A 22,994-nucleotide genomic window follows, 5' to 3' on the forward strand; every position below is an offset into this window, starting at 1 on the left:
AGCGATGACCTCTGTCCGTCCGGCGTTTATTATGAGTTACAAAATCACCTAATTGCCTGTCTTCTCTTTAGAAGCAAAATCAATTTCCAGCTTTGAGCCTGCATTCTTCCATCAATATGTCATTTAATCAATAATCCCTAGTTGAGCATCCTGTCTATTTTTTTGTAAACCTACCTTAGATTGAATTATTAGAAACAAATGAACCGAATTACCAGTCAGAAAGAAAACCATCTTAACCAATGAAACATATTAATTGGGACTACAAATTCACCTACAGTGATTTTTCTCCAATTACATGCAAAAAATACTATATATATATTTTTTTTATTACCCTCATAAAAATATCAGAGAAAATGATTTTGCAGACATGAAAGTAGGCTGAATTTTACAGGGATTTTTTGTTTACCAACCTGCTCATCTTTATCTATCAATCAACAGCCTCAGGGCATTTGATTATTTTTCAAGTCTGTGTGAAGGGGAACTTTTGGCTATATGGCTAAATATATAAAGCATGATGTCAGATGGACAGAGAGGGAAGGGGACCACACTGCACAGTAACTCATCATCTACGCCTTTGCACGTATCTACCAACTGTAACCGTACTGTGCCTACCTCTGCCTTTTCATCAAACACTGCTCTTATCAACCTCTTACAGACCCTGTAACCACGGTTACCGTCTCTCAGTGCTAGTTCTATGGCAGCGATGTGTAACCAGCGGTTTCCTGCAGGGTTCACGGCCCACTTCTGCCCGGAGCTGCAGGAATACTGTGTCCGGGGACGGCGGTAATGACGTTGTTCAGAGTCAAACACCCTGCACGGCTAATATGATGACTTTGAATTCTCGCTGCACAGTTGAGTGTGTGGAAGCAATTAAGCTTAGGCTTGTATCCCTGAAGCAAAGGGAAATGTATCATACATCAGTAGTCCTTTCATTCATTGGTTACTCATGGGAGAGGATTTCAGACAGTATAGACTGATTACTTTAGGGTAATCTCTTTCTATTGAACATATAGCTTAGTTTGAGCAACAGTTCAAGCATCTAGCAAAGACATTTTCTTTCAAAATGAAGTCAAACCAAGTAACAAAGATATAGTTTTTAATGACAGACAAAAATTCTTCTTTTTCCCAGTTTGTATTCATGACAAAATAAGCAAAACGTGTATCTTATCACCTTTCTATTCTTCTTCTTTCTATTTCCCGGTCAGTAATACCAGCAGGGATAGGCACGGATCCCCCCTCATGGTCTGACCCGTGGATTAATTATGGAGCTCAACAGTAACCATCACAGTGTAGTGAAGTTTTACTGACGATTGATATCCGCCAATATTCAGTAAAATAGTGAACTAGGACATCCCATTTCTTGTCGCCGATCTCTGATAACGTTATTTAATGCAAAAAATAAAATTTCTTTGAATTGACGGGAGGACAAAAAAGATTCCGTTGAGTTACATTGTGATGTATTCAGGCTTTGTTTTGTGTAAATTAGTACTTAAATCTAGTGTCGGTTAAGAAACAGCCAGACTATGCGAAACGTTATGCAGCTTGACACCAACGATGTTTGCACCTCTTAATTGCAAGTGACACTGCTTGTACTCTATGCAGTGCATGACAACTACCCAACCAACTATCATATGGCAGAGGGGGGTGCGGCTGCTTAACGGCCCTTGCTGTCATATTTACTTTTTTATTTTATTAACAAGTGAATTAACCTATATACTATACTGTATGTGACTGTACTGTAGTATCAAGGGGTCGTGCAGACGTCATCAATGAGCGCCTTATTTTACGGGCCGTCCCCCGTTCTCTAGCAGTCCGCTGAGAGGAGAGTAGCAAGTAGGTCGCTAACTGGTAGGTTGTTTGTGATGGGGGAAATTGTCAGCTTACAGATCTCAACCTTGCAGGTTTTGCCGGCCGAGTCCCTTCGGACGTCGTTGGGGAGGGTTTAGCTCCTCAGCCTTTCCAGGTGGCACACAAACTGCTGTTTTGCCGTATCCGGGTACGAGTAGCGATTAGCGATTGTAACCAGCTGATATCCTAACATTGTATGCGCCCCGCGCTCCGGTTTTTGTTTCGTGTACTTGCCTACTGTTGTTTTTATTTATTTCGAGCGGGGGATGCCCGATGTGTGGAGGAATAGCGTGGGAATTGTTGTGTTCAAAAATGAAGAAACGCCGGACGGACAGAGGTCATCGCTGATCAAAAGGTTAAAATCAAATGTATTTAATAAAAGAGATGGCGTGGTGGTAAAAAGAACATCTCAGCTGAGGAGCCGCTGGTCTCAGCGACCAACAGGCCCCAGGTCAGTCCTTTGACCATCCCTAGTGCCCGTCTGCTGCCTCCACCAGTGAACTCGAGAACAATGGTTCCTACAGGTATTTATAACAATGCTTAAAGGTGTGAAAGTTAGTGTCCACACCTCTGGGAGTGGTCTTCTGGTGAGTTCAATGTAACTTGGATTTCGGATGATCCTTAGTCAATATCAGTTGTTCAAGTATTACATGCATGCATTCCAGTTGATTACATTACATCAAATACAATCATAACTGCATCGATATTATTCTAGTACAGTTGCAGAATTACAGTGGTTTTACAATATTGTCATTACTTTATTGATTACACAGTGTCAGAATCATGGCTGTATTCTGGTGTACACTATATGCATTTTTATTAATTTTATGAACCGGATCGTCAATTTGTTTCTAATATCCTACAATCCATCCCTTTACACCAATTTTGGTGTAAAAACCAATCAGAGGGATCGGTTCATCAAATTCCTCAGTTTTGTCAGATGTGTCGTCTCTATTTGTTTAGCACAACGTTCGATCCAATATGATACGCTTGATCCTACACATTCTAATCATAAAATGTGCATCTGGACACACCTTGTTAACTTGTACCTGGCACAGAACAAAAACTCCCTCGAAAACCTTTTTTGGGAATAAAACGAGGAAGAAATCTGTCGGAGAGATTAAAAGATCTTCTCCCAGGATTTAACATTTCATCACGGATGTCATGTGTACAGTGTAAATTGACACAGGACACATTCATTTAATAAACCTAATGGCATCATGGGGCTGGTCTTCTCTGATGATTCTAATGATAAGTGTCCTAATGTAGAGGATGCAACAGCATCCACCTAGGAATAAAATGCTGGCCATAATGGAGACTGTTATCACAGAAATAAACAATTGTTTGTATTTACTAAATCATGAGTCCAATAAACCTAAGAAGCGGTTGTCCATGTCACTGTTCTCTGCTGGTTCTTTAGTGAGAGCTTTCGGCAGTGGTTCACCTCCATTTGTGTGTGTGGGTGTTTTCTCGATCATTCTCAAGATCTCTCATGCTAAATGGTTGTTGTTGTCCATGGGGCAGTATTTGTAGAGGGGCTTAGGGAACTTGGGAGTGTCTGTACTGGAAATCGATGGCTCTGATGTGACCCGTGGGTCTGAGGTTATGTCTGTGCTGGGCTGTCGTTGTCCCCCATTAGTGTGAGGTGGTCTTGGAACTGTGCTGTCCCTCAAAAGGGAGACTGGAAGGTTGCTTGGACCCTTTCTGAATTGGTCCTAGTCTTGCTTCTGGTCCGGCTCTGCGGTGCTGGTTCTGCTGTGGTCGGTCCTGATGCTTCCTCCTGGTCCTGCACGGTGGTCAAGCAGACTCTGGGCTGAGGAAGTCCTTCCTCTCAGCGAGATGACGGTTGTTTGGTCACTGCTCACGGTTCCTTTGGCGCCGCTCAGGTTGTTGACAGGTGGTCTCTCCTCTTCTGTGTCATCCCTCTCTGCTCCAGCAGGGGTAGAGGTGCGTCTTCCAGATCCTGTGTGTGACTTGAAACTCATTAGACACCCCCAGGTATTCCCATAGCTTCCATTCTACTGATGTGGCTTTTAGGTTAATGTAGTTGATCAATTATTGGTGATGCATTCCTGTCTGTTGTTCACTGTGTCTATAGTTATGTTTTGTTTAATCGGGACAATACTGTTACCTTAGTAAGTACAACTCAACGGAAAGGTGAATCTCCGACCAGATGTTCAATGTGAAAATGTCTATTTACTGTATAGTTCTATATCAGGGAAATGTTTGGACATTATGAATCAAGAATCTTGATCTCTTGTTCTCACAATAATATCAACCGTGTGTATTTGCTTGTATATCTCAATCATTTTAGCTTGGATTTAAATGAGGGATTTCTGTCCCTTTTCTTAATCTGAAAGTTGTGTGGTAATAACTTGTACAAAAACTAAAGTGTTTGTGGGATTATGCATAAGTGTAAACTTCCTCTTGTTATCAAAGGCTTGGTCAGGTGACGCGTAGTGGTCGTCATTGACGTGTGATTGAGATCCACTCTCTTCTTGATCCTGAGAATCTCGCAGGTCCTGTGACCAGACCGATCGGGGGATCCGAGGTGTTGGAAGATCAGGATTCCCTGGTCAGCTGTTGAATAGAGAAGCACAATGGGGTGCCTACGTGTGTGTGTGTGTGTGTGTGTGTGTGTGTGTGTGTGTGTGTGTGTGTGTGTGTGTGCGTGTGCGTGTGTCTTGGTGCTCTTCCCAGGTGTTCCTCATGGTCTTGTACCATTTACTTTACTATCAGTCCTGCTGACTGAATGAGAAGAACAATATTTCAAATTCATTCCCGAAATAGAAGTCAAAATATGAGACGTTTGTTGATTCAACTCAGTTGTCAGCTGTTCACAATACGTTTCCTCCGGTATCTAAATCTTTCTTTTAGTAATTTATTTTGTTAAATTTTCCGATCGTTCAATTTGGAAAAATATTTCTATATCTACATCCCTCCTGTTGAGGCATGTGTTATTTTAACACATGTCTCAAAATAAATGTGTTAGAATCAGCATCAGGTCAGCTTCAGACTTCTTTGCATTGGCTCAAAGTTCGACGCTGGCTGGCGAGCTCTTCCTGCTAAGTCCCTCCTGTTGGTCAGCTGTCAGCACCCTTTGACCCCTGCCGTTCGCTGCTCCTTCCTTTTGTCCTTGCAGCCTGTCTGGGCTCCAGGACGTGTGTGATGCAGTTTACCATTGCCTTGTGACTTTCCATCACAATTGGACTTGCATTTGCATTCTCAGTCGTCAGGGCAGCTTACTTGCGTTCTCTACCTGTGAACTCAAAACTCAACTCATGGTTTGTTAGTGACCTGGAACATTCATTTATTCCTAATGAAAATGATATCAATATATCATATGTAGTTACATGTTTGTATGGTTTGTTGATAAAATCATTACAGGATGATGGTCTGTAACAAAGTTTTCCATTCTGTACTGCCCTATGATCTAAAAATTTGCTTCCGTCATTAAGATGCTGTATGAGATGTACCGTGCACTGTACATCTGTACCAGGCTGTACAACTTGCAGCCTAAGTTTAAGAGAAAATAACAAATTATTTACAACAAGGTCTACAGATTTGGCTCAAATCACATTATTTCCCACTCATTTAAACGTCTCCCTCTGTGCTAACTATTTACATATATTCACCCACTGGACTGTTGACCGTCTCTACGTCCCTACGGGTCGCACCTCTCTCGGAACGACTCCCTTTTGTCTTACCAGACCGGCTCCACAGACAGCGTCCTGTCCTTTGTCTCTTGCCCAAGACCCATGGGTGTGTGTGCTAATGTGCATCTTCAGGTGTGCTGCTGCTGTGTGTGTCTGTGTGTGATGTGTTGCAGACTCTGATTAGAGTCTCTCTTAAACTCAGTAATTTGTAAAAATGTTTAAACAATAAATGGGAAAATTGTGTTAATGTAAGCAGAGAACAATTACATAAACGTTAAAACAAAGAATCATATAGAGCCTAGAAAAAGTCCATAGACCGTTTGTAATGCAAGCAAAAATCACATGGTCCTAAGAATGGAGGAAGAAAAATGTTAGGATCATTTGGAAAATGGGGACAAGGGGAGACACTGTTTAATGGGAATACAGAGTGGAGGTGGGAAATACAGAAACTGTTACATCCGGTGCCACTTTCTTCTTTTAACTGTTGCCGGCTGCCATTTTGGAAATCTCCAAAGCACATGTTCTCCACCCCCAGTAGTGGTGGATAACAAGTCATTGTTATCTCCTCTGTAGACTGTGCTGAGAATTTCTTTCTCAGCCATCTTTTAACTGTTTTCTCTATTTGTCTCCGCCCGCCATCCTGTAATGTTCCAAAAACATGTGCTCCGTTTTCCCCAAGACCAGGCCCCAATCAAATCCTTAATCTGGCTTCATTCTTTTCGAAACATGCAACATACAATTATATACAAGTTCGCAACGTTATTCACCGACCGTTATGTATTGTAAATTTACCATTAATTTTGCAATCTGGGTCGTTTTTCCAATCTAATTCAATGCTGACCATGTCGCCATGACTCTGGCCTTGTTCCTGCATACAATTATTCCGCAAATTTAGTTAGTTCTTGGCACTATGGCTCGTAGCTCTGTCCTCACCGATTCCAATTTTTAATCTTGCTTTCTAGCCATATAGGCGTCGTCTAGTCCATACTTTAATATATTGTGCTTTCTAACAGAACGTGAGAGAGCTTATCGAGACAACACGGCAGTCGCCACTAGCCGGCGAACCTCGTCCCCTCTCCCAGTATTGACAATACGATCACGATCTCAATACGCCTCGGGGACTTGGTTCTGTTAGAGCTTCAGGCACTATGCCTTACGTAACTAATCTATAAGTCAGCTATACGTTTACCCTCATCCGGTTGAGGCCTATACTAGGTATCCATTCATTCCTTCTATGACAGATACAGTGAAATAACGGCACCCATTCGCTTAACGTTAACGCTACACAACCGAAACTTCGTCGGTAACTCATACAAAAGACGTCCAAACAAACACTATATACAATGTGCTTTTTATCAAAACGGCCATCCAAACTAAGAGAAACATTATTTTTTCTCTAAAATGTAGTTTACCTCAAAACATCTATCTTGTCCACTCACACCTAAATGTTCTATGATAAACTATACAGCATTTCGGTTTTAAAACAACTGGTTGCCGATTACCTTTTCGATGGCGCCGTGTGAGTGAAGAAAATCGATCGCTGGGCTTTGTTCAGATCAGCTGTTCTTCCGTCCGTCCATTGCTCTCCATCACGTCGGGGTCACCAAATTGTTGTGTTCAAAAATGAAGAAACGCCGGACGGACAGAGGTCATCGCTGATCAAAAGGTTAAAATCAAATGTATTTAATAAAGAAGATGGCGTTGTGGTAAAAAGAACATCTCAGCTGAGGAGCCGCAGGTCTCAGCGACCAACAGGCCCCAGGTCAGTCCTTTGACCATCCCTAGTGCCCGTCTGTCGCCTCCACCAGCGAACTCCAGAACAATGGTTCCTACAGGTATTTATAACAATGCTTAAAGGTGTGAAAGTCAGTGTCCACACCTCTGGGAGTGGTCTTCTGGTGAGTTCAATGTAACTCGGATTTCGAATGATCCTTAGTCAATATCAGTTGTTGTGCAAGTATTACATGCATGCATTCCAGTTGATTACATTACATCAAATACAATCATAACTGCATTGGTATTATTCTATTACAGTTGCAGAATTACAGTGGTTTTACAATATTGTCATTACTTTATTGATTACAGTTCAGAATCATGGCTGTATTCTGGTGTACACTATATGCATTTTATTAATTTTATGAACCGGATCGTCAATTTGTTGATCAGATTTTAGCATGTGGCGTGATATTGCATGAACTGTTTTTAATGCACTTTGTTTTGCCGTTGCGCGAGTGAGTTGCCGTGTGTGTGTGTGTGTGTGGGGGGGGGGGGAGGGGGGGTTGCATGTTTATAGGTTGCACGGGTGATTACATGAATGTACTGGGGGATTCGCTGCCTCCACACTGACGCTCGCCCTACCCTCACCGTGTTTAGGGACCCGGGTAAGTACACAGATTGTTCCGTGATAAGCTGTCAGACAAATTAGAATAGTTTTACGGTGTTTGTTTTTACTGATGTACTAATAAATTATCGTTTTGTACCACAATATGATCTCTGTTCCTTGAGTAAACCGAACCTGTATTGTTCAGTCCGGCTCGAGTACTTCTCCCTCTTATGATAAAGAAAAGACCCTGGTGTTATTCCAGTAGTTAGAAGTAAAACAGCCCCCCACTTGGTGTCACATGTACATTTAGGGTCAGAAGTTAACGCAAGCCTTCCTGCAACGGGAAGTAGTCCAGTTTGACCTAGATTCATTCTTATCATCAAGGGGGAGAAAAGGTGAGTTAAACACAATGGGCGGTTTGTCTAAAGTTGTTACACATCTGCGCTTCGTCATGAGCAAACAAATGTGGACTCCCCACTGAGTCGCACTTTGCACAGAAGAGAGCATCCAAAACTTTATTACTGAAAGATTGCTTGAGCACATAGTAATACAGCTGCAAAGTGAAATGAACGTCAGTGTGAAAACTCGAGCTCCCGCAACGCTGTCATCAACCGCCTCGCTGAGCAGACATGCGTGCTTAGCAGCAGCTGGACCAACGTCACCAATGCCATGACGTCATAGCAGAGGGCACAGAGCAGGTCGTTGGCACTAAATAACAATGACATTCAGTGTTTTGGTCTCTGGTCCCTCTCAGCCGGGCCCCTGAACGTGGGCGCCGGGTCACAATGGCCCTCTGTGCCCCCTGACGTTCGGCATCACGTGGCCCATGCAAACTTTGCATGGACGAGTGCCCGTGCCAGACGCCTTCCGACCTTCTAAATCCCGGTACGCCATCCTCTGGGGGCCTCGCTTGGTGGTTCTTGGACCCAGTTCACAGCGCACTGAAAACAGAGGCCGCTCTAAGGTGAGTGTGCGAGAGAGATAGGAAAATATACACCGTTGAAAGGGGAAAGAGGGTTTTAACTTGCCAAGAAATGCTCCATTTGGCTGCCAAACTGCTTTTTCACAGTTTTTGAGGGTTTTTGAGATTAGAAATAAGAAATCCGACCACGGCTCTTTGTGGGTCACACAACTCTCTCATATATGGGAAATAAATACATTTAAAAAAAAAGTGATAGATGAATGAGAACAGCTAGTTCAGTGACGCTAGAAGGAAATCATTAATTTAATTTTGATGCGACGTGTGTGTGTGTGTGTATAGAGGGAGTGTGACGGGGGGGGGGGCTTTGAAAGAGTCATGTTGTCAAGATACGCATAGTTGTGTAATATTTTACAGATCTCTGCATTGTGTCTCTTGGCAGAGGGGAGAGGGCAGAGGGGTCACCGTCCCTTTGCCGTGGCTTTTACTGAGAGCGGGGAAATGAATCGCTAAATCCGTAGGATTGATAATCTGCTTTGGCTGGTAAGTAACCTGCAGAGAATCACAATGACTTTGCCTTATTCTCCTGCTCTTACATAGTCACTCTTCCCACCCTAAATTTCCTCTCAACCGCAACACGTAATCCCACCAGATTAAGTTGTTTTTGCATGAAACATTTGGAGAGGACTTTGTAAACCAAGTGAATGTGTCTCTTTTACAGGGAATCTTACCACAGCACGGTCGGCTATTCCTACTCTACACTGTGTCAATATCTCTTTACCCACTCTCCGGTTCCCTCGGTGTGTTTAGAAAGAGGATCTTACAGCCTAAATTGAAAATGGGACTGCTCCTCAAGACTCAACACATGGCGGCAGATGTGAGAGGGGGAGGGGGGGATGTTGGGGGGGCAAAAGGGAAATGAGGCAGAAGACTGAAGGAAGAAAGAGACATATCTTGCCTCCTCCAGATAAAGATGGTGCCGGTAAAGCGAGACAGGGAGTCAACGAGACAGGACAAAAGGGAAAGGAAGGACAACGAGAGACCAGGATGGGAGGAAAGAGGAATGGAGAGGAGTTTAGAGGCTCTCAAACACATTTCACTCCCAGCACAGCAGATGCCACATTCTGTCTGGCACAGTGATCTGTGGGCCTATTTATACCCTCACTGTGTCACTTGAGGGCCAACACAACATTTAAAACACACACACACACACAAACACATGTCTAGCATCAGGCTTTTGCAGCTCTCTGCAATGTCAAAAACCAAGCAGGTTAGAGAGGATGCAAAGGTACGGTATGGAAAACAACGCGAGGGCTCGTGTGAAAACAAAACGGGACCAGCGTATAAATATGTATGTACGTTTTCAGAAATGGTGAAATTTACCTGTTTTTTTTCCTGAATTCATCTGAAGCTCCCGTGTGAGGGAAGATAAAGAGGTCGTTTTGGCTTTTCATTAATGCCTGGCTGGTTTGTGGTTGGCAGCCCTGGTCATGAGAAAAGGGAGAGCGAACAAACAGTGGTCTGATTAAGTGGTGGGAGGACTGGGCCCTTTCGGATCGCCCTGGTTACTGGGAATAGGAGCCACGAGTTACATCAGCTTTCCACCCCGACAATGAGCCAAGCTGGGCAACTTGAAGGGGAAAATCTTAATGAGTGTATATTAGAAAGAGAGAGGGCGGAGGGAATGAAAAAAAGACGTAAAAGAGACGTTTTGAACATTTAAAGACACGGCGAAAGAAACACTTCTGTATCCCTTTTTTGTAAATGTGCGCGCTGAATCCACAAGCAGTGCAGCGTAAAGTGGAGAAAATTGTATATCGCTGTAATCGCTGTGGTCGTTCTCTCCCATGCCGTTTGCACTATGCGTAATCTCGTCTGTGAAGCTATGTTGCATTGTTAAGAGGCAGAAGCCCTGCGTGTTGCAAACGTCCACAGACGTTTTTCCGTGACCTTCTGCAAATGCAAAGTCACAGAGACAAATTGTGATTTAGCAGAAGGAGTTGGCATTTAAAACGATTATTTTATGCAGTGGCAATAACTTTTTTTTTTTTTAAGCGTGCAGTCAGTCCTTGAAGAGACACCTTTGAAAATGGAAAAATGTGAAAAGGCTGTATCATGTGACCGGAAGGAAGGCAAACTTCAAACTTTATATCTGGTCATACAATGATATGTACAATACAATGATATGTTCCAAACCCCCAAGAGTCCAATAAACCCACTTTTATTTTTATTTGAAAGGATAAATGATATAGAATAAATAAGCTAGTTCAAAATTGAAGAAATGGAATGAGACAAAATGAGAGAATACACCAGATATTCCATTTATGGTAGACAGTACTTTATTACCGAGCACTGTGGGACCCAAAAAGATTTAGTTTCCCTCTCAGTAGGATTGATTTTGTGGAAGATGTCTTCGTAACCAGCCCAGATGATTAGTCCCGTCCCACCATCAATCAACGCTTCCAGCATCTCATAATGGCAACATTTGCACGGGCCAAAAAAGATTTAAAGTAATAGATATAGAACAAGTGGACAGGACAGGGACGGCAGCCACAAAATGTGTTTTTCTTTTGTTGAATCTTGCTGACACCTCTGAATTTCCTCCAACCGCTGCCTCGTCTGTTATAGGCTCGTCTTTAGTGGTGTTGCCAAAGGATGTGTTGTGCAAAGTATACAGTTAAAACACAAAGGTTTGCAGCTTGAGTAAGCACTCATCGGGGAAGGAGGTCAACCGCTACCCCCTGCGTTGTTTCCCCTTTCAACGCCCTACCCTGCAGTGGTTGTGACGGCTGTCTCGGACTTCCTGATTTGAGATGGGTTCGGTTACAGGTGGTTACAGGCAATCTCTTGGCATGTGATTATATTATATTGTAAAATACAGGAAAAGTAGCATGACTGGATTCAATTTCGCTGAATGGCACATGGGTAGCCGTGTCCGCTGTCTCACCTGGCCAACTCCGCACAAACACGAATGGCGTGACTTTTGTTTTTTGGCTTAGGGTTTCACTTTTCGTTATCTTTCCATCATTTTCGTTTTTCTTCTTCTTTTTTTTAAATGTGCTCTTGGGAGCAATTGTGGGTGAGCGGAGAGCCCGGTTATCCTCCGAGCAGAGAGTTGGCGGTTTGATCCCAGGCCCTGCTGACCCGCGTGTTCGATGTGTCCTCGAGCAAGACACTTAACCCCAACGTTGCTCCTGTAGCTGTGACTACAGTGTGTGAATGCTAGTTCCTGATGGGCAGGTGGCACTGTGTATGGTAGCTCCTTTGAATGGGTATGAATGGGTGAATGATGTCATGAAGTGTTAAATCACTTTGAGTGGTCAGACGACTAACAAAGCTCTTTACAAGTACAGACCATTTGGTTTAGCACTTTTATTTAAACTTAGTCCAAACGCAGAGCATCTTTTGCGATAATGCAATGCTGCCAACATCCGTACCTTAAGTGGTGTCGCTGCCACAGCCATTCCACCTCTGCAGCTCATCCAGAAGGCAGCAACACGACCGGTCTTTAACCTTCCTAAATTCTCCAACACCACTCCGCTCCTCCGCTCTCTTCACTGGCTACCAGTGCTGTGAATGGCTCGGGTCCAGTCTACATGCAGGACATGGTAGAACCCGACGTCCTAACCCGAACTTAAGACACACCTCTTCAGACTAAACTACACTTACAATTCTAGAGTACAATAGCAACGGAGTCCGAGAAGCCTATTTCCTTTGTGACGTGTGTGAAAATGTGCCTCCTTTGTTATATATTGCCTCAGTCCGCTGTCTCCCGTATTCGATAGTCGCATCTCACCTTCACTAAGGCGTGTCCAATCTTGTTCAAATCACAGTGATACTGCAGAATTAGTCATAAACCCCCTAATGTGTGTCTGCAGAGAGCTCCTCTCTTCCCTTCTCTAAAGAGGGCGGCCGGCACCAGGACACCACCCAAAACGACTGCCGGGCTCTTCTGCCTGTCTTTGTCGCTGCATGCCTGAGTGCCCTTCTCTTCTGTATCTACACTCCTGTTGACCCTGCTACTTAACTGATTGACTGTCCTGACATTTTCTCACTTGGCTCTCACCATTTCAGTGGAACAGGGTACCATAACTGAACGAGGCAAGCCGGAGCGTTTGTTTGGTACAACAATTTACATAGAAATGACCAAATTACTGAACACCAACGCAGCCGGCGGTGCTATATTTCAAAACGACTACAGTGACCATGCGCGGGTCTGCGACAGGCATTGCTTAGAGTCAACACTAACATTGAGGGGGCCAAAGGTCAGCTAGCAGGAAGGAATGTGCTGTTTCAGCAGCTTGTAGGCATTTTGTCATCAAGTATCTGGCGTCCTCGCACCCTTCTGCGCATCGATTCACTCTGCACTTCGGGCAGGGGAAAGGACAAAGCCCGCATGACACGGTCAAAGCACGCTGCGAAAAAAGGAAAACTCTAGTGATGAAAATATATAATCAGCTATTTTCACGATGTTGAGTTAGAGTGAGATTAAATAAAAATAAATGCAAGTGTAAGAGTTTGCTGAGTGCTTTTGTCACACAGCTTTACAGAATTATAAAAAAGTATCCGCTCACCCTCCTCCCTCTCGTCCCCCGCAATGTCACGCAATGTCATTTGGACCAATGAACTCTTTGTTCAGCACCGGGGCTGATTTATATCCTCCCATCGCAACAATTGCATAGAACTATCGTAATTACGGCCACAGGCTTAACTGGTTGCTAATGGCCATGAGAACAAATGGTCAACAATATCTGCCGGATACGGCAAAACCAGCGTAAGACAGAAAAAACCCAGCATACTAATTCACATTTGCATAGAGATGAATCCAGATGCAAACGAGCAAAACGGCGTGTACTTGAAGCAGGTCCCCGGGCTGCACGGAGGCATCAACAGGCATCACCCGGAGGAATATCAAAGCCCATCAAGCGTGTCAATCAAGATCCTGTGTGACGTTTCAGGAGAAGTGAGGTGGAGAAAGTAAGGGAAATCATTTGAACACAGCACAGTCTTTACAAGGGAGCTAATGTTACGCTTGGGTAAACCTCAATTTGATAAACTATGTTGTCTTCGCTACAGTGTAGCAACCGCAGCTATTCAACTAGTTAAACTCTTCCTCCAAATGAGAGTTGAGTCGTAGTAGCTTCTCAAGCTGTTTACTGTGGCTCTTTATATCATGTCACAGACAGAAAATGAAAACTGTAAGAAGCACAAGGTACAAAATTGTTTAGTCCTACGTAAACATATGTGAATAAAACGTTTTTAATTACAGTCATCAAATCCCCTTTTACTGTAAATATGCATCTTAACTTATACATTACAATTAAAACAATGAAATGATCCATGGCACGTCATCCATGGCAATATGTGGATTGCCATGGATGACGAAAGCATGTTGGCTAATTCTACCATCTTTCTCTAACCACTAACAGGAAACTAGCTCCCGGAACTCCTAAGGCATGAAACCATTTCAAAATAAAAGCTTTTACAAAATAAAAGCCTAATGCCTAAATGCAGCACATAAACAAACCCAAATTTTAAGACATGCTATGGATGGAAAGGGCTCACGCTGAATCTACGGCTTTAACTTACCTTTTGTTTTACCACTTTTACTTCTGGCAACGTGTTTCACCCAGCCTGCACAAAGAAATGCATCATTATTTATAGAGGTGAAAGTTGCCTTTTCATTTTGTAATATAAAATGGAATTGTTTAACATCATGACAGTGCAGGCTATGTTCTGACATTTTGGAAACGGAGCTTGAGGGACAAGGCATAACAAATTGGATGGAATTAAGTGCTGAAATGAATCAGGATTTATTTTTTGTGCGTGGCATGACTGGCATGAAGCAAATTGTATTAAGAGAAAATAGAAGGAACCCAAAATTTAGGTTAAACAGTACTTGTTTAAAGGATTAATTCAGATCTCTATGCCTATATTTGTATGCATACTGTGGGCTACATTATTGCTATCCAAATCTAATGATAACATGGAACTCTAACAAGGAATTTAATACAACAATGTCACGTCTGCGTTATCTGAAATATTTCTGTCAATGTTAACGACGTCGGAGGTCCGAGTCTCTGGCAATCATGACAGAGGGAGAAAAAAAAACAACAGCACTGTGGAAGCAACGCAGCTTTTGGATGGAAACGTTGGATGTAATCTTTTCCAAAAAGTGCAGGGACGGCGGCCCTGAGAGAACGGACAGCAGCTGGACGGATGAGTCCGCTCCCTTGTGTATGAATTACTGCTACGGAGGCCCGGAAAAAACAATTTCCCATCCAAGGACACAAGTTAAATGGCTGAAGACATTGGCCATCAGAGTTTAGGGAAATCTCTTGTTCGTGAAAGGAGAAATCTGTCATAGAGTTTCACATGGTCACACACATTACTCATTGCCCTTATGCATAACCCATTGCTTCGACTTTTTTAACTTTTTCTCTGCTGCTCCGCTCCTATTCGTATAGGCTGTGAGTTATCAAATGCTTGAGTGCTGTCACAGCTGACTTAAAAAGTAAGTCCATGTGGCAGAGACTGACAGAACTGGGTGTCCTTGCTGATCCTTCCAGGTGCACAGCCTTGTTAAACTGGCAGCATGTGATGCAATGAGACTACATGCGGTAATTCCAAAACTAACCCCTGTGGACAGTCTCGAAACGAGAAAACTAGCCATCTAGTGGACTAGGCATCGTGGGCTGGACTCAAAATGAATTTGGACGCACACATGCCGAGATGAAAACAGACGAGGTCACTACACTTCGACCCGTTTTCTTTTTTTCCTCCTCTTATTAGCTGAGGAATGCTCAGATCTTTTTTTCCCCCGCCTGACTCTGTTCCTTATTACCTTCCAAACTGTCTTGAGAAAGAACGCCCGGAGGTTCCTGGCCTTTGGCTTGAACAAAGCCAGACTTTGTGCCAGCTCTTCCAGATACACCACAAGCCGGGCTGTGTCCAAAGCCGAAGCCCCTCAAGTCGTTGCCCCGGTCCCCCAGTTTACCCGTCACGGCCCATGTCCACTCAGCTGTGACTAACGGACTCTCCCCCTAGTATGTGCCGTGTTTCATAATGAAATCATTCAGGCCTGGGCAGGAAGTTCCCCTTTGCGCTGCATAGCCATGAAAGAATGAAAGTAATGGCCGTCCATTGACACATGGCCCACCCAAACAGAGGCAGTATAAGTCAGCGAGTCACCTGGTATCTAGCAAAACACCCATTTTTACTCTTTTGTACTTCATATTTGATATCATGCGTTTAGTAAGCGACTGTCACTTGATGATAATTACTTTCATAAATTCTGGTTAGTTCATTATTTCAGCGCCAGCTGTGCAAACCAGCACATTTTTCAACAACATCGTCTCCAAGTGAATTTGACAAAAAGAACCCCATCAGCACCTCTAAATTACAAGCCATTTATACACAGGCCTACGAAACAAGTGTAAATATATCAAGGGGATTTACGGTGCGATCTTGTCTCTTTTTCTGCACGAAACAAACTTTAAATCGCTTTCCCCCAGATTGTGCCTTTAAAATTTGTTGCATCAACATGAACCGTAACTGTCTGAGCCTGTGATTTAGCGTACTGACGCAAAAAACAAGCCCCTCAAGCTGGAACACGCTGCACTCATTTGAACCATGTCACGTTATGTCAAGTTACAAGGCGCCAACGTTCCAACTTATGTGCATGACAGTTTTGTTGCCTTTGGGTAGAAGAATAAGGAGGTGGGGGCGTTGTTTGGTGATCTGAAATAAACCAGACGAAAAGCGCGAGCGAGGAACATATGTGAACAGTTAAAACGGGCATTCAACAACCTCTTTGATATCCACCATTAGGGTGATTACAGCTGGCATGGTCACGGGATAAAAAAATAGCTTTCTCTCCTCCTTCCTAAAAAAAAAAAAACTTCAACTTTCATCTTCCATTTAACTAACAAATGCAGAGTTGAAAGTGATGTTAACAGGGAAGACAGATGTGGCAGGAAGAGCGAGATGCGGCTGACCGTGCAAGGCAGGGGAAAGGAGGATGGTTAGTGAGTCTGGTTTAGACCCGCAGACCGAGAAGTCGAGCATTGTGTCTAATCCCTGATGTCTGCAGCCTGTCGTAATTCTCTCTTTGCAGAGTTTAGCATAAACAGACGTGCTCAGGGACCAGCTGCAACCCCTGTCCCCCTCTGAACGACAGACGCTAACACACTGACCCTACTACACCCAGCACATTACCATGACCCGCTTCCCCCCGAGTCCCCCGTTAGATCTGCATGCCTGCAAAAGGCCTCCAGTTACACCTGCCCGAGCTTCTGCTGCTCCTCTGCCACTTATACGGCAAGACCCAGCAAGGAGAAACATAATTCACTGATGGGAAAATGTATGCCATGAAATGAGGTGCAGAGTGCACATCGAAGAATTTGAACAAAATGCAAAAAGTGCTAGCAGTGAGGGTGTGCCCCTGGAGTTGGCCATATTCAAACAAAAGTTGTAAAAGAAACCAGATGAGGTACAAGTTAGAGCCTGGAAAGGATTAAGCCTTTGGAACTTTGATCATTGACTTTCCCTCTGATGTGCTCGTAAGTCTAGAACCAGAAATCAAGTCCACACAGCTGCGCCTGTAGTGGAACTAATAAGGAGAGGATGCCTTCCAATGGGGGTCAAATTAAAGAAAGATGTGGTTGTGCTAAGTGAAAGCATAAGGCAACAATAATGCAGCTGACCTCCGGGCCCGGTGTTCCCTTTCTTCCCAATACCTCTCACTGTAAACAAGGCTCTCTGAGAGCTCATTAATTGCGGGCTTGGTCTCTGAGCGGCACATGCATCAGCAGAGGGAATTTTCTTGACTTTTGGCTAAACACATTGAACCAATAAACCCAAACCCGGCCTTGGGCGCGGGTTGACGATTTATTCATGACTAGACTGACTGAATATCCTGCAAAATAATCTCGTTGTTGTGAAAAGAACTGCACTTTGATATAGTTGAAAGCCTCTCAGAGGACGTCAAAATGGATGTCAGTCGTCTCCTTCACTTTATCATTATGGGTGAGATTATATTGAGGATTAGGGATTTCTTTTGTAGCGTGTGAGTGGCTGACAGAACGGCTCCTGGGAAACAGTGTGCTAGTACAAGATGTTTCCACAGCACAATAAGAGCTCTGTAAAGCGTCTTACATAGGCAGGAGGTACTGTATAGAGGAGGACTAGATACATATTTGATGTGCTCCAATGAGTCAGTTTAGTACAAACTGCATTACAAAACACAGAGTTTGACAGCAGTTCAATTAAATTACAGTGTATTTATCAAAAAAAGGACAAGATAATCTGGAATGTTACACGGCACGTTAAATTAGCGGAGCATCATATGTTGGCATAATAATATTTACATTACAACATGTACAAGTGTTACATGAGACTTACATGAGGCTGAATATGCAATTCAAACACAATTAAAGGAGTGCAGGTGCTGCTATGACAATGTGCAAACAATGTTCTTTATAAAGCGAGCCAGGTTTCAACAGAATTACAGGATTCAAGAGTCAACTCACGTTAAGGTTTATAGAAGTGTATCATTAGGATTGCTGAACACCACGCAATAATCCAAGTGCACATGTATGGGCCGCGTTACGATACCCGACCACTCTTTATGGTTACGCACTGGTGGGGAGAATAGGACGGGAGATAGTACGTCCTCTCTGTGAGGCATTACAGTGGAGATCTTACAAACACGTGTGTCAAATGTACTTACTTCTAAAGTAAGCGTCGCATTCTATTTACAAGAGGTAGTTCAGCTGGGTGTTCAAGACCGTTTAGCGTAACGCGCATCCGTCCGGCACAGGTGTGCCACGCGCGCGTCATGCGCAGCTCTTTAAAACCAACAAATCCATCACCTGCGCATGCTGAATGTTCACAGCTGGTCGTATTTTTCTTTGCAATGCAAAATGTGTTGGTATAATCGGTCTATCCTGTCCTGCAGAACCCCGGCGTGCTCGTCCGAGAGAAATCCCAATTCCAGAGACAAAGGCTCGCTGTCTCTGTAGAGGTCCCGCAGCCTCGTCCCGGTGTCTCTGCGCCTGTGCAGCTCAGACACGCGCTGCGTGGTCCTTTTTCTGAACACGCACATGGAGCTCAGCACCGTGTTGTGGTATTTCTCCCACATGTTCAACACCCGAAAGCCGTGCACGAGCCCGGCCTCGTTGTCAATGAACACGAGGTCCCCGCGCGGCGTCCGCAGGAGGTTGTTGGTGTCCCTCTCCATTACGCGCGAATCCCACTGCAGGCTGAACAGATTGCTCACGAGCCGGTCGAAGTTCGCGGTCAGGTAGTCGAAGGCGATCAGGTCGCTCCACTGCATCAGCTCCAGCAGCTGCGCCGCCGTCTTGTTCCGGAGCTCCCCGAGCGCGGGATGCAGCCCGCCGCTCTCCTGCCTGAGCGGCGCCGGCGTGATCACCCCGGTCAGGTTGGAGATCCACTCGGTAAAAGACACCACGGCGCGATCGCCCCACTGACCGATGCGCGTCCTCACGGCCGCCCACTGGTCGCTGTCACCGCTCAGCTGGGAGAGCGCCAGGGGGGGCAGGTTGGCGATGCCCAGCAAACTGGCCACGTAATACGTCAAAGTTTCGCCCTGCACCTGATCCGCGTTAATCCCGTAGCGCACGCACGCTTTGGTGCCGTCCGCGAAAGTGGCGAGCTGGTTCGACACCCGGCCGCATCCCGGCTCCAACTTCACGATTCGATGCGTCCTGGCTCTCTCCCTCCAAGCCCGAGCATGTTCCTCCGTGAAGCCCGCGGGGAGGAGATCCTCCAGCCAGTCGCTCCAAAAGATCCCATCCTCCACCGGGGAGCCCAACTCGACCGCGCCCTCCCGCGGCGCTGACCTCCTGTCGTCCCCATTCACATGGTAACCCCTCGCGGTTTGATCGATGAGGTTGGGGGCTTCGAGTCTGCCCCACGAGTGCGGTCTCTGTGCCGCCGGGACCGCGAGCAGTGCTCGGAAAGTTTTGGCGGAGAGGTCCTCCGGCGGAGCCCGGCGAGAGGAGCCTGCGCCCGGCACCGGGAGCCCGCGCTTGTGTCGCTCCAAACGGTTCTCCAGCACGCTCCAGACGTAGAAAACACTCGCGAGGGCGCACAGGAAAAGGAGGGCGAACAAGTTGGCTGAAAAAGCACTCATGGCGAAGACCAGTCCCCCCCCCCGGGGGAGAGTTCCGCGCAGGTTGAAATAAAGACAGCGAGCAGGGATCGTCTTCGATCCACGGTTGAGCGAGAGCAGAGCAGCCGCGCGCCCCTCGTCCCGCCACACACACACACACACACACACACACACACACACACACACACACACACACACACACACACACACACACACACACACACACACACACACTGCCGTCCTGCTCAGATGCCTCGTCACATCCCTCTTCGTTGCGGAGATGAAGCATTGCGGATCGCCTCCAGCGAGCGGCCTGGTAGGTGCGTTCTGTCCGCGCGCACCTCTCCGTCCCTCATCCTGCTGTCTCCCCCCCCCCCCCCCCCCCCCCACCACTCTCTCTCTCTCTCTCTCTCTCCACCGGGCGCTGGGTGAGTTTGATTTGCGGTGGGGAGAGTAAGAGAGAGAGAGAGACTCTGGGCGGCGAAACACGTGACACCAGTCCCGAGGTGGTGGGCGGATCGTGGGAAGGGGAGTTCATAGAGGAGCGGTGCGTTGTGTGTGTGTGTGGGGTAGGGGATCGTATTGATGAAGAAACTCCGGGAAAGATGTGCGTTGGGTGCAGGATTGCTGTCCTATGGGGATCGACAGCGGCGATATGGAGCTCAGACACCGGATAAGAGTTTCTGCTTCATAATCAGTTTGATGTCTGGGTCCCACTCCATACAACCCAAAACAACCACCCCTAGCTTGATCCCCTTATATGTGCATCCTTCTGCTCCGTCTGTATTTCTTTTCACCCTTTGTTTGCTTCCCCTTCAAACTTAAGCCCTTTAATCTCTACTGCTCAGCCGCTGTAATAAACTCACACGAGAAACGGTCCAGAATTTCTCAATATACATGATTTTGATTTTCAAAATCATGTAAGTGTATTTATAAAAGTTACTTCATCAATTAGACCTTTCCATTTCCTACCTAATACCTATGTATTATCTCTAATTATATTCTAAATAAGCCGATACACGAAAGAAGCACAACGCTTATACGAGCCGTTAACGAGCTTTCTATGCAGGTGCAAATAGAGTTTGCCCACTGATGATGTACTTAACATGAATAACTTATTTTTATTGTTCACGATTCTGTTTTGAATTCATGACAGCATATATATCTGCTACTCGACCTTATCTTCACCAATGAAGTCGTATCCTTCTTGTTTCACGCTTAAACGTCTAAAGCGTGTTCAATCAAATAAACACAAACTCCTCTGTGTGCATCTCCCTCATTAACCTTTTGTCATTATAAACCCCCGCCGCCCAACTCTTTACCATTCGACTCATGTTTTCAATATCTTGAACGTTCATTTGCTTAATTTTTATAGCAACATGCTCAATTGCCTGAGACATAAAGCCAAAAGACCTGAATACTCAATTACACCCGGTAAATTAGAGGTCTGTTAACGTACGCTTCAAACGCCTGGATCTTCATGGAGATCTGTTATCTTCATTCTGACGTTCACAGCCTGAACTGAACCTTTTAATATAGTAACATTTAGGAATAGTTGGGGAAACAAGTTCTGGGAGACAAGCAGGCAAAATGATTCTGGTCATATTTCTCATGTAGCCTCAATTGTGCTTTGCAAAGGGCATTGCTTTTTTTTTTTGGTCACCAGCTGAATAATTTGTTCTAATTCCTAGCCTGTGTTTCTTTCATGCGAGATTGACGGCAGTAGCTGTGCGGAAGGAAAGCAAAAATCCCCGGGTTCCACACAAGCAGAGACATATTTGAAAGTCTTTGAATCCCAAGTAATGGTTTGTGTCGTGGCCCGTGGCCGAGCATGTTTCTTCCATGCTAGACAAAAGACTGGGTCCTTGAGCAGGTGGGTGTTTTTTTTTCTTCATCTGCATTTGAGAGCTGTTAAAAAACAAATTGGCCGTTGCAAATTGCACCCCGTGACGCAGATATGCAGATAGTTAATGATACTGAACAGGCTCACTGAATAGGGTGTATCGATGGATATACTGTAGCAAGGATACTTTCATGAGCTTTTTAAGATTGATGATGATCAAGATCAATGCATGCTGTACATCACTGTGGCATGTTGTCTCACTATTTGCCTCTGTAGCCCTGATATATATATATATATATATATATATATGCACACACAAAAATGTGCTTGCTGTAGGTCTGGCTGCTTCTGTCACTTTCACTTATAAGCCGAGTAACTTCCAAGGTCTAGACACAGGAAATGAACACGGCTTAATTGCTGGAATTCTGTCCGATGGTGTGTTGCTTTTTAGGAGTGTGGAATGACTGTATTTACTGGCTCCTGGTGTCCCCTTTACTTTGAACGCTACAACTTGGCCCTCCGGTAAACTTGCAGTTGAGGATGTAACATCACAGTAAATACTCCAGAGACAGATGAGACATTTCTGTTAATTACTGGTAACAGAAACGCAATTAGGCGATTGATATTCAGTGCTACTCCAGAGAGGCCCTCTTACAAGACAAAAACAGGGAGGGGAGGAAGGAGATGTACTGACTGAGTCAGTCGATTAAAGAATCAGTGTCTAATCTCCTGAATTGCAACCCCTGACCTGCCACACCAAATCCCCCATTTAATAAGTCAGGAATGAGATTTTGCTTTCCTTACTGCTAACTGGCTTATTGACTGAAGCGTGCGCAGTGCCTTGTGCCCAGGATCCCCTTTAAATGAACTAAAGGGAGAGCTTAAGAGCATCTGGTCATCATTATAAGGAAAGTGATGCCTTCAAGGTCCTTTTTTGTTATTTTCATTTTCTTGGTTTCTGCCCCAGCTCTTGTTGGGGTCGCAGGGTCAGTTGAGATTAAAGATGATGAAGAAGCTTGGATGTCCTCCTAACATTTCAGCCAAACATTTAGCAGCTTCAGGCTTAATGAGCAAGCGGTGCGCTCGCTCATTAACCGCGCTCGGTTTACATGCATCTTCGTCCAAAGACCCTCTCCACCCTCTGCATATTTCAAACCAGTTTAAGCAACCGCTAATGAAGAGCATTTGGCCTTTTCAGCCTATGGCAGGAGCTCACCCAGTGGAGAGAATTCAGCCTCATTCTATTGAACCCATGTTATTTGAACGGGATA

General features: G+C 44.9%; 1 protein-coding gene and 1 long non-coding RNA gene across 2 annotated transcripts; both read right to left on the reverse strand.

Moving 5' to 3' along the window:
• Positions 1-2,204: 2,204 nt before the first annotated feature.
• Positions 2,205-15,908, reverse strand: LOC120812255 (uncharacterized). Its single transcript, XR_005710558.2, has 2 exons — positions 14,336-15,908; positions 2,205-13,688 (listed from the first exon to the last, which is right to left on the reverse strand). It is a non-coding gene; the product is annotated as an uncharacterized LOC120812255 (long non-coding RNA).
• A 2,034-nt stretch (positions 15,909-17,942) lies between these two features.
• LOC144382914 (four-jointed box protein 1-like) lies at positions 17,943-20,245 on the reverse strand. Its single transcript, XM_078097805.1, has one exon. The coding sequence runs from the start codon at positions 19,899-19,901 to the stop codon at positions 18,636-18,638; it is 1,266 nt and encodes a 421-aa protein (XP_077953931.1). The 5' UTR covers positions 19,902-20,245; the 3' UTR covers positions 17,943-18,635.
• Between the last annotated feature and the right edge of the window lie 2,749 nt (positions 20,246-22,994).

Source organism: Gasterosteus aculeatus, chromosome Y, assembly GCF_964276395.1.
Source record: "Gasterosteus aculeatus chromosome Y, fGasAcu3.hap1.1, whole genome shotgun sequence".
In the NCBI taxonomy this organism is placed as follows: Eukaryota; Metazoa; Chordata; class Actinopteri; order Perciformes; family Gasterosteidae; genus Gasterosteus; species Gasterosteus aculeatus.

What these genes read in the sequence shown, in the direction of transcription:
- LOC144382914 (XM_078097805.1), bottom strand. Translation starts at nt 19,901, where the DNA reads ATGAGTGCTTTTTCAGCCAACTTGTTCGCCCTCCTTTTCCTGTGCGCC.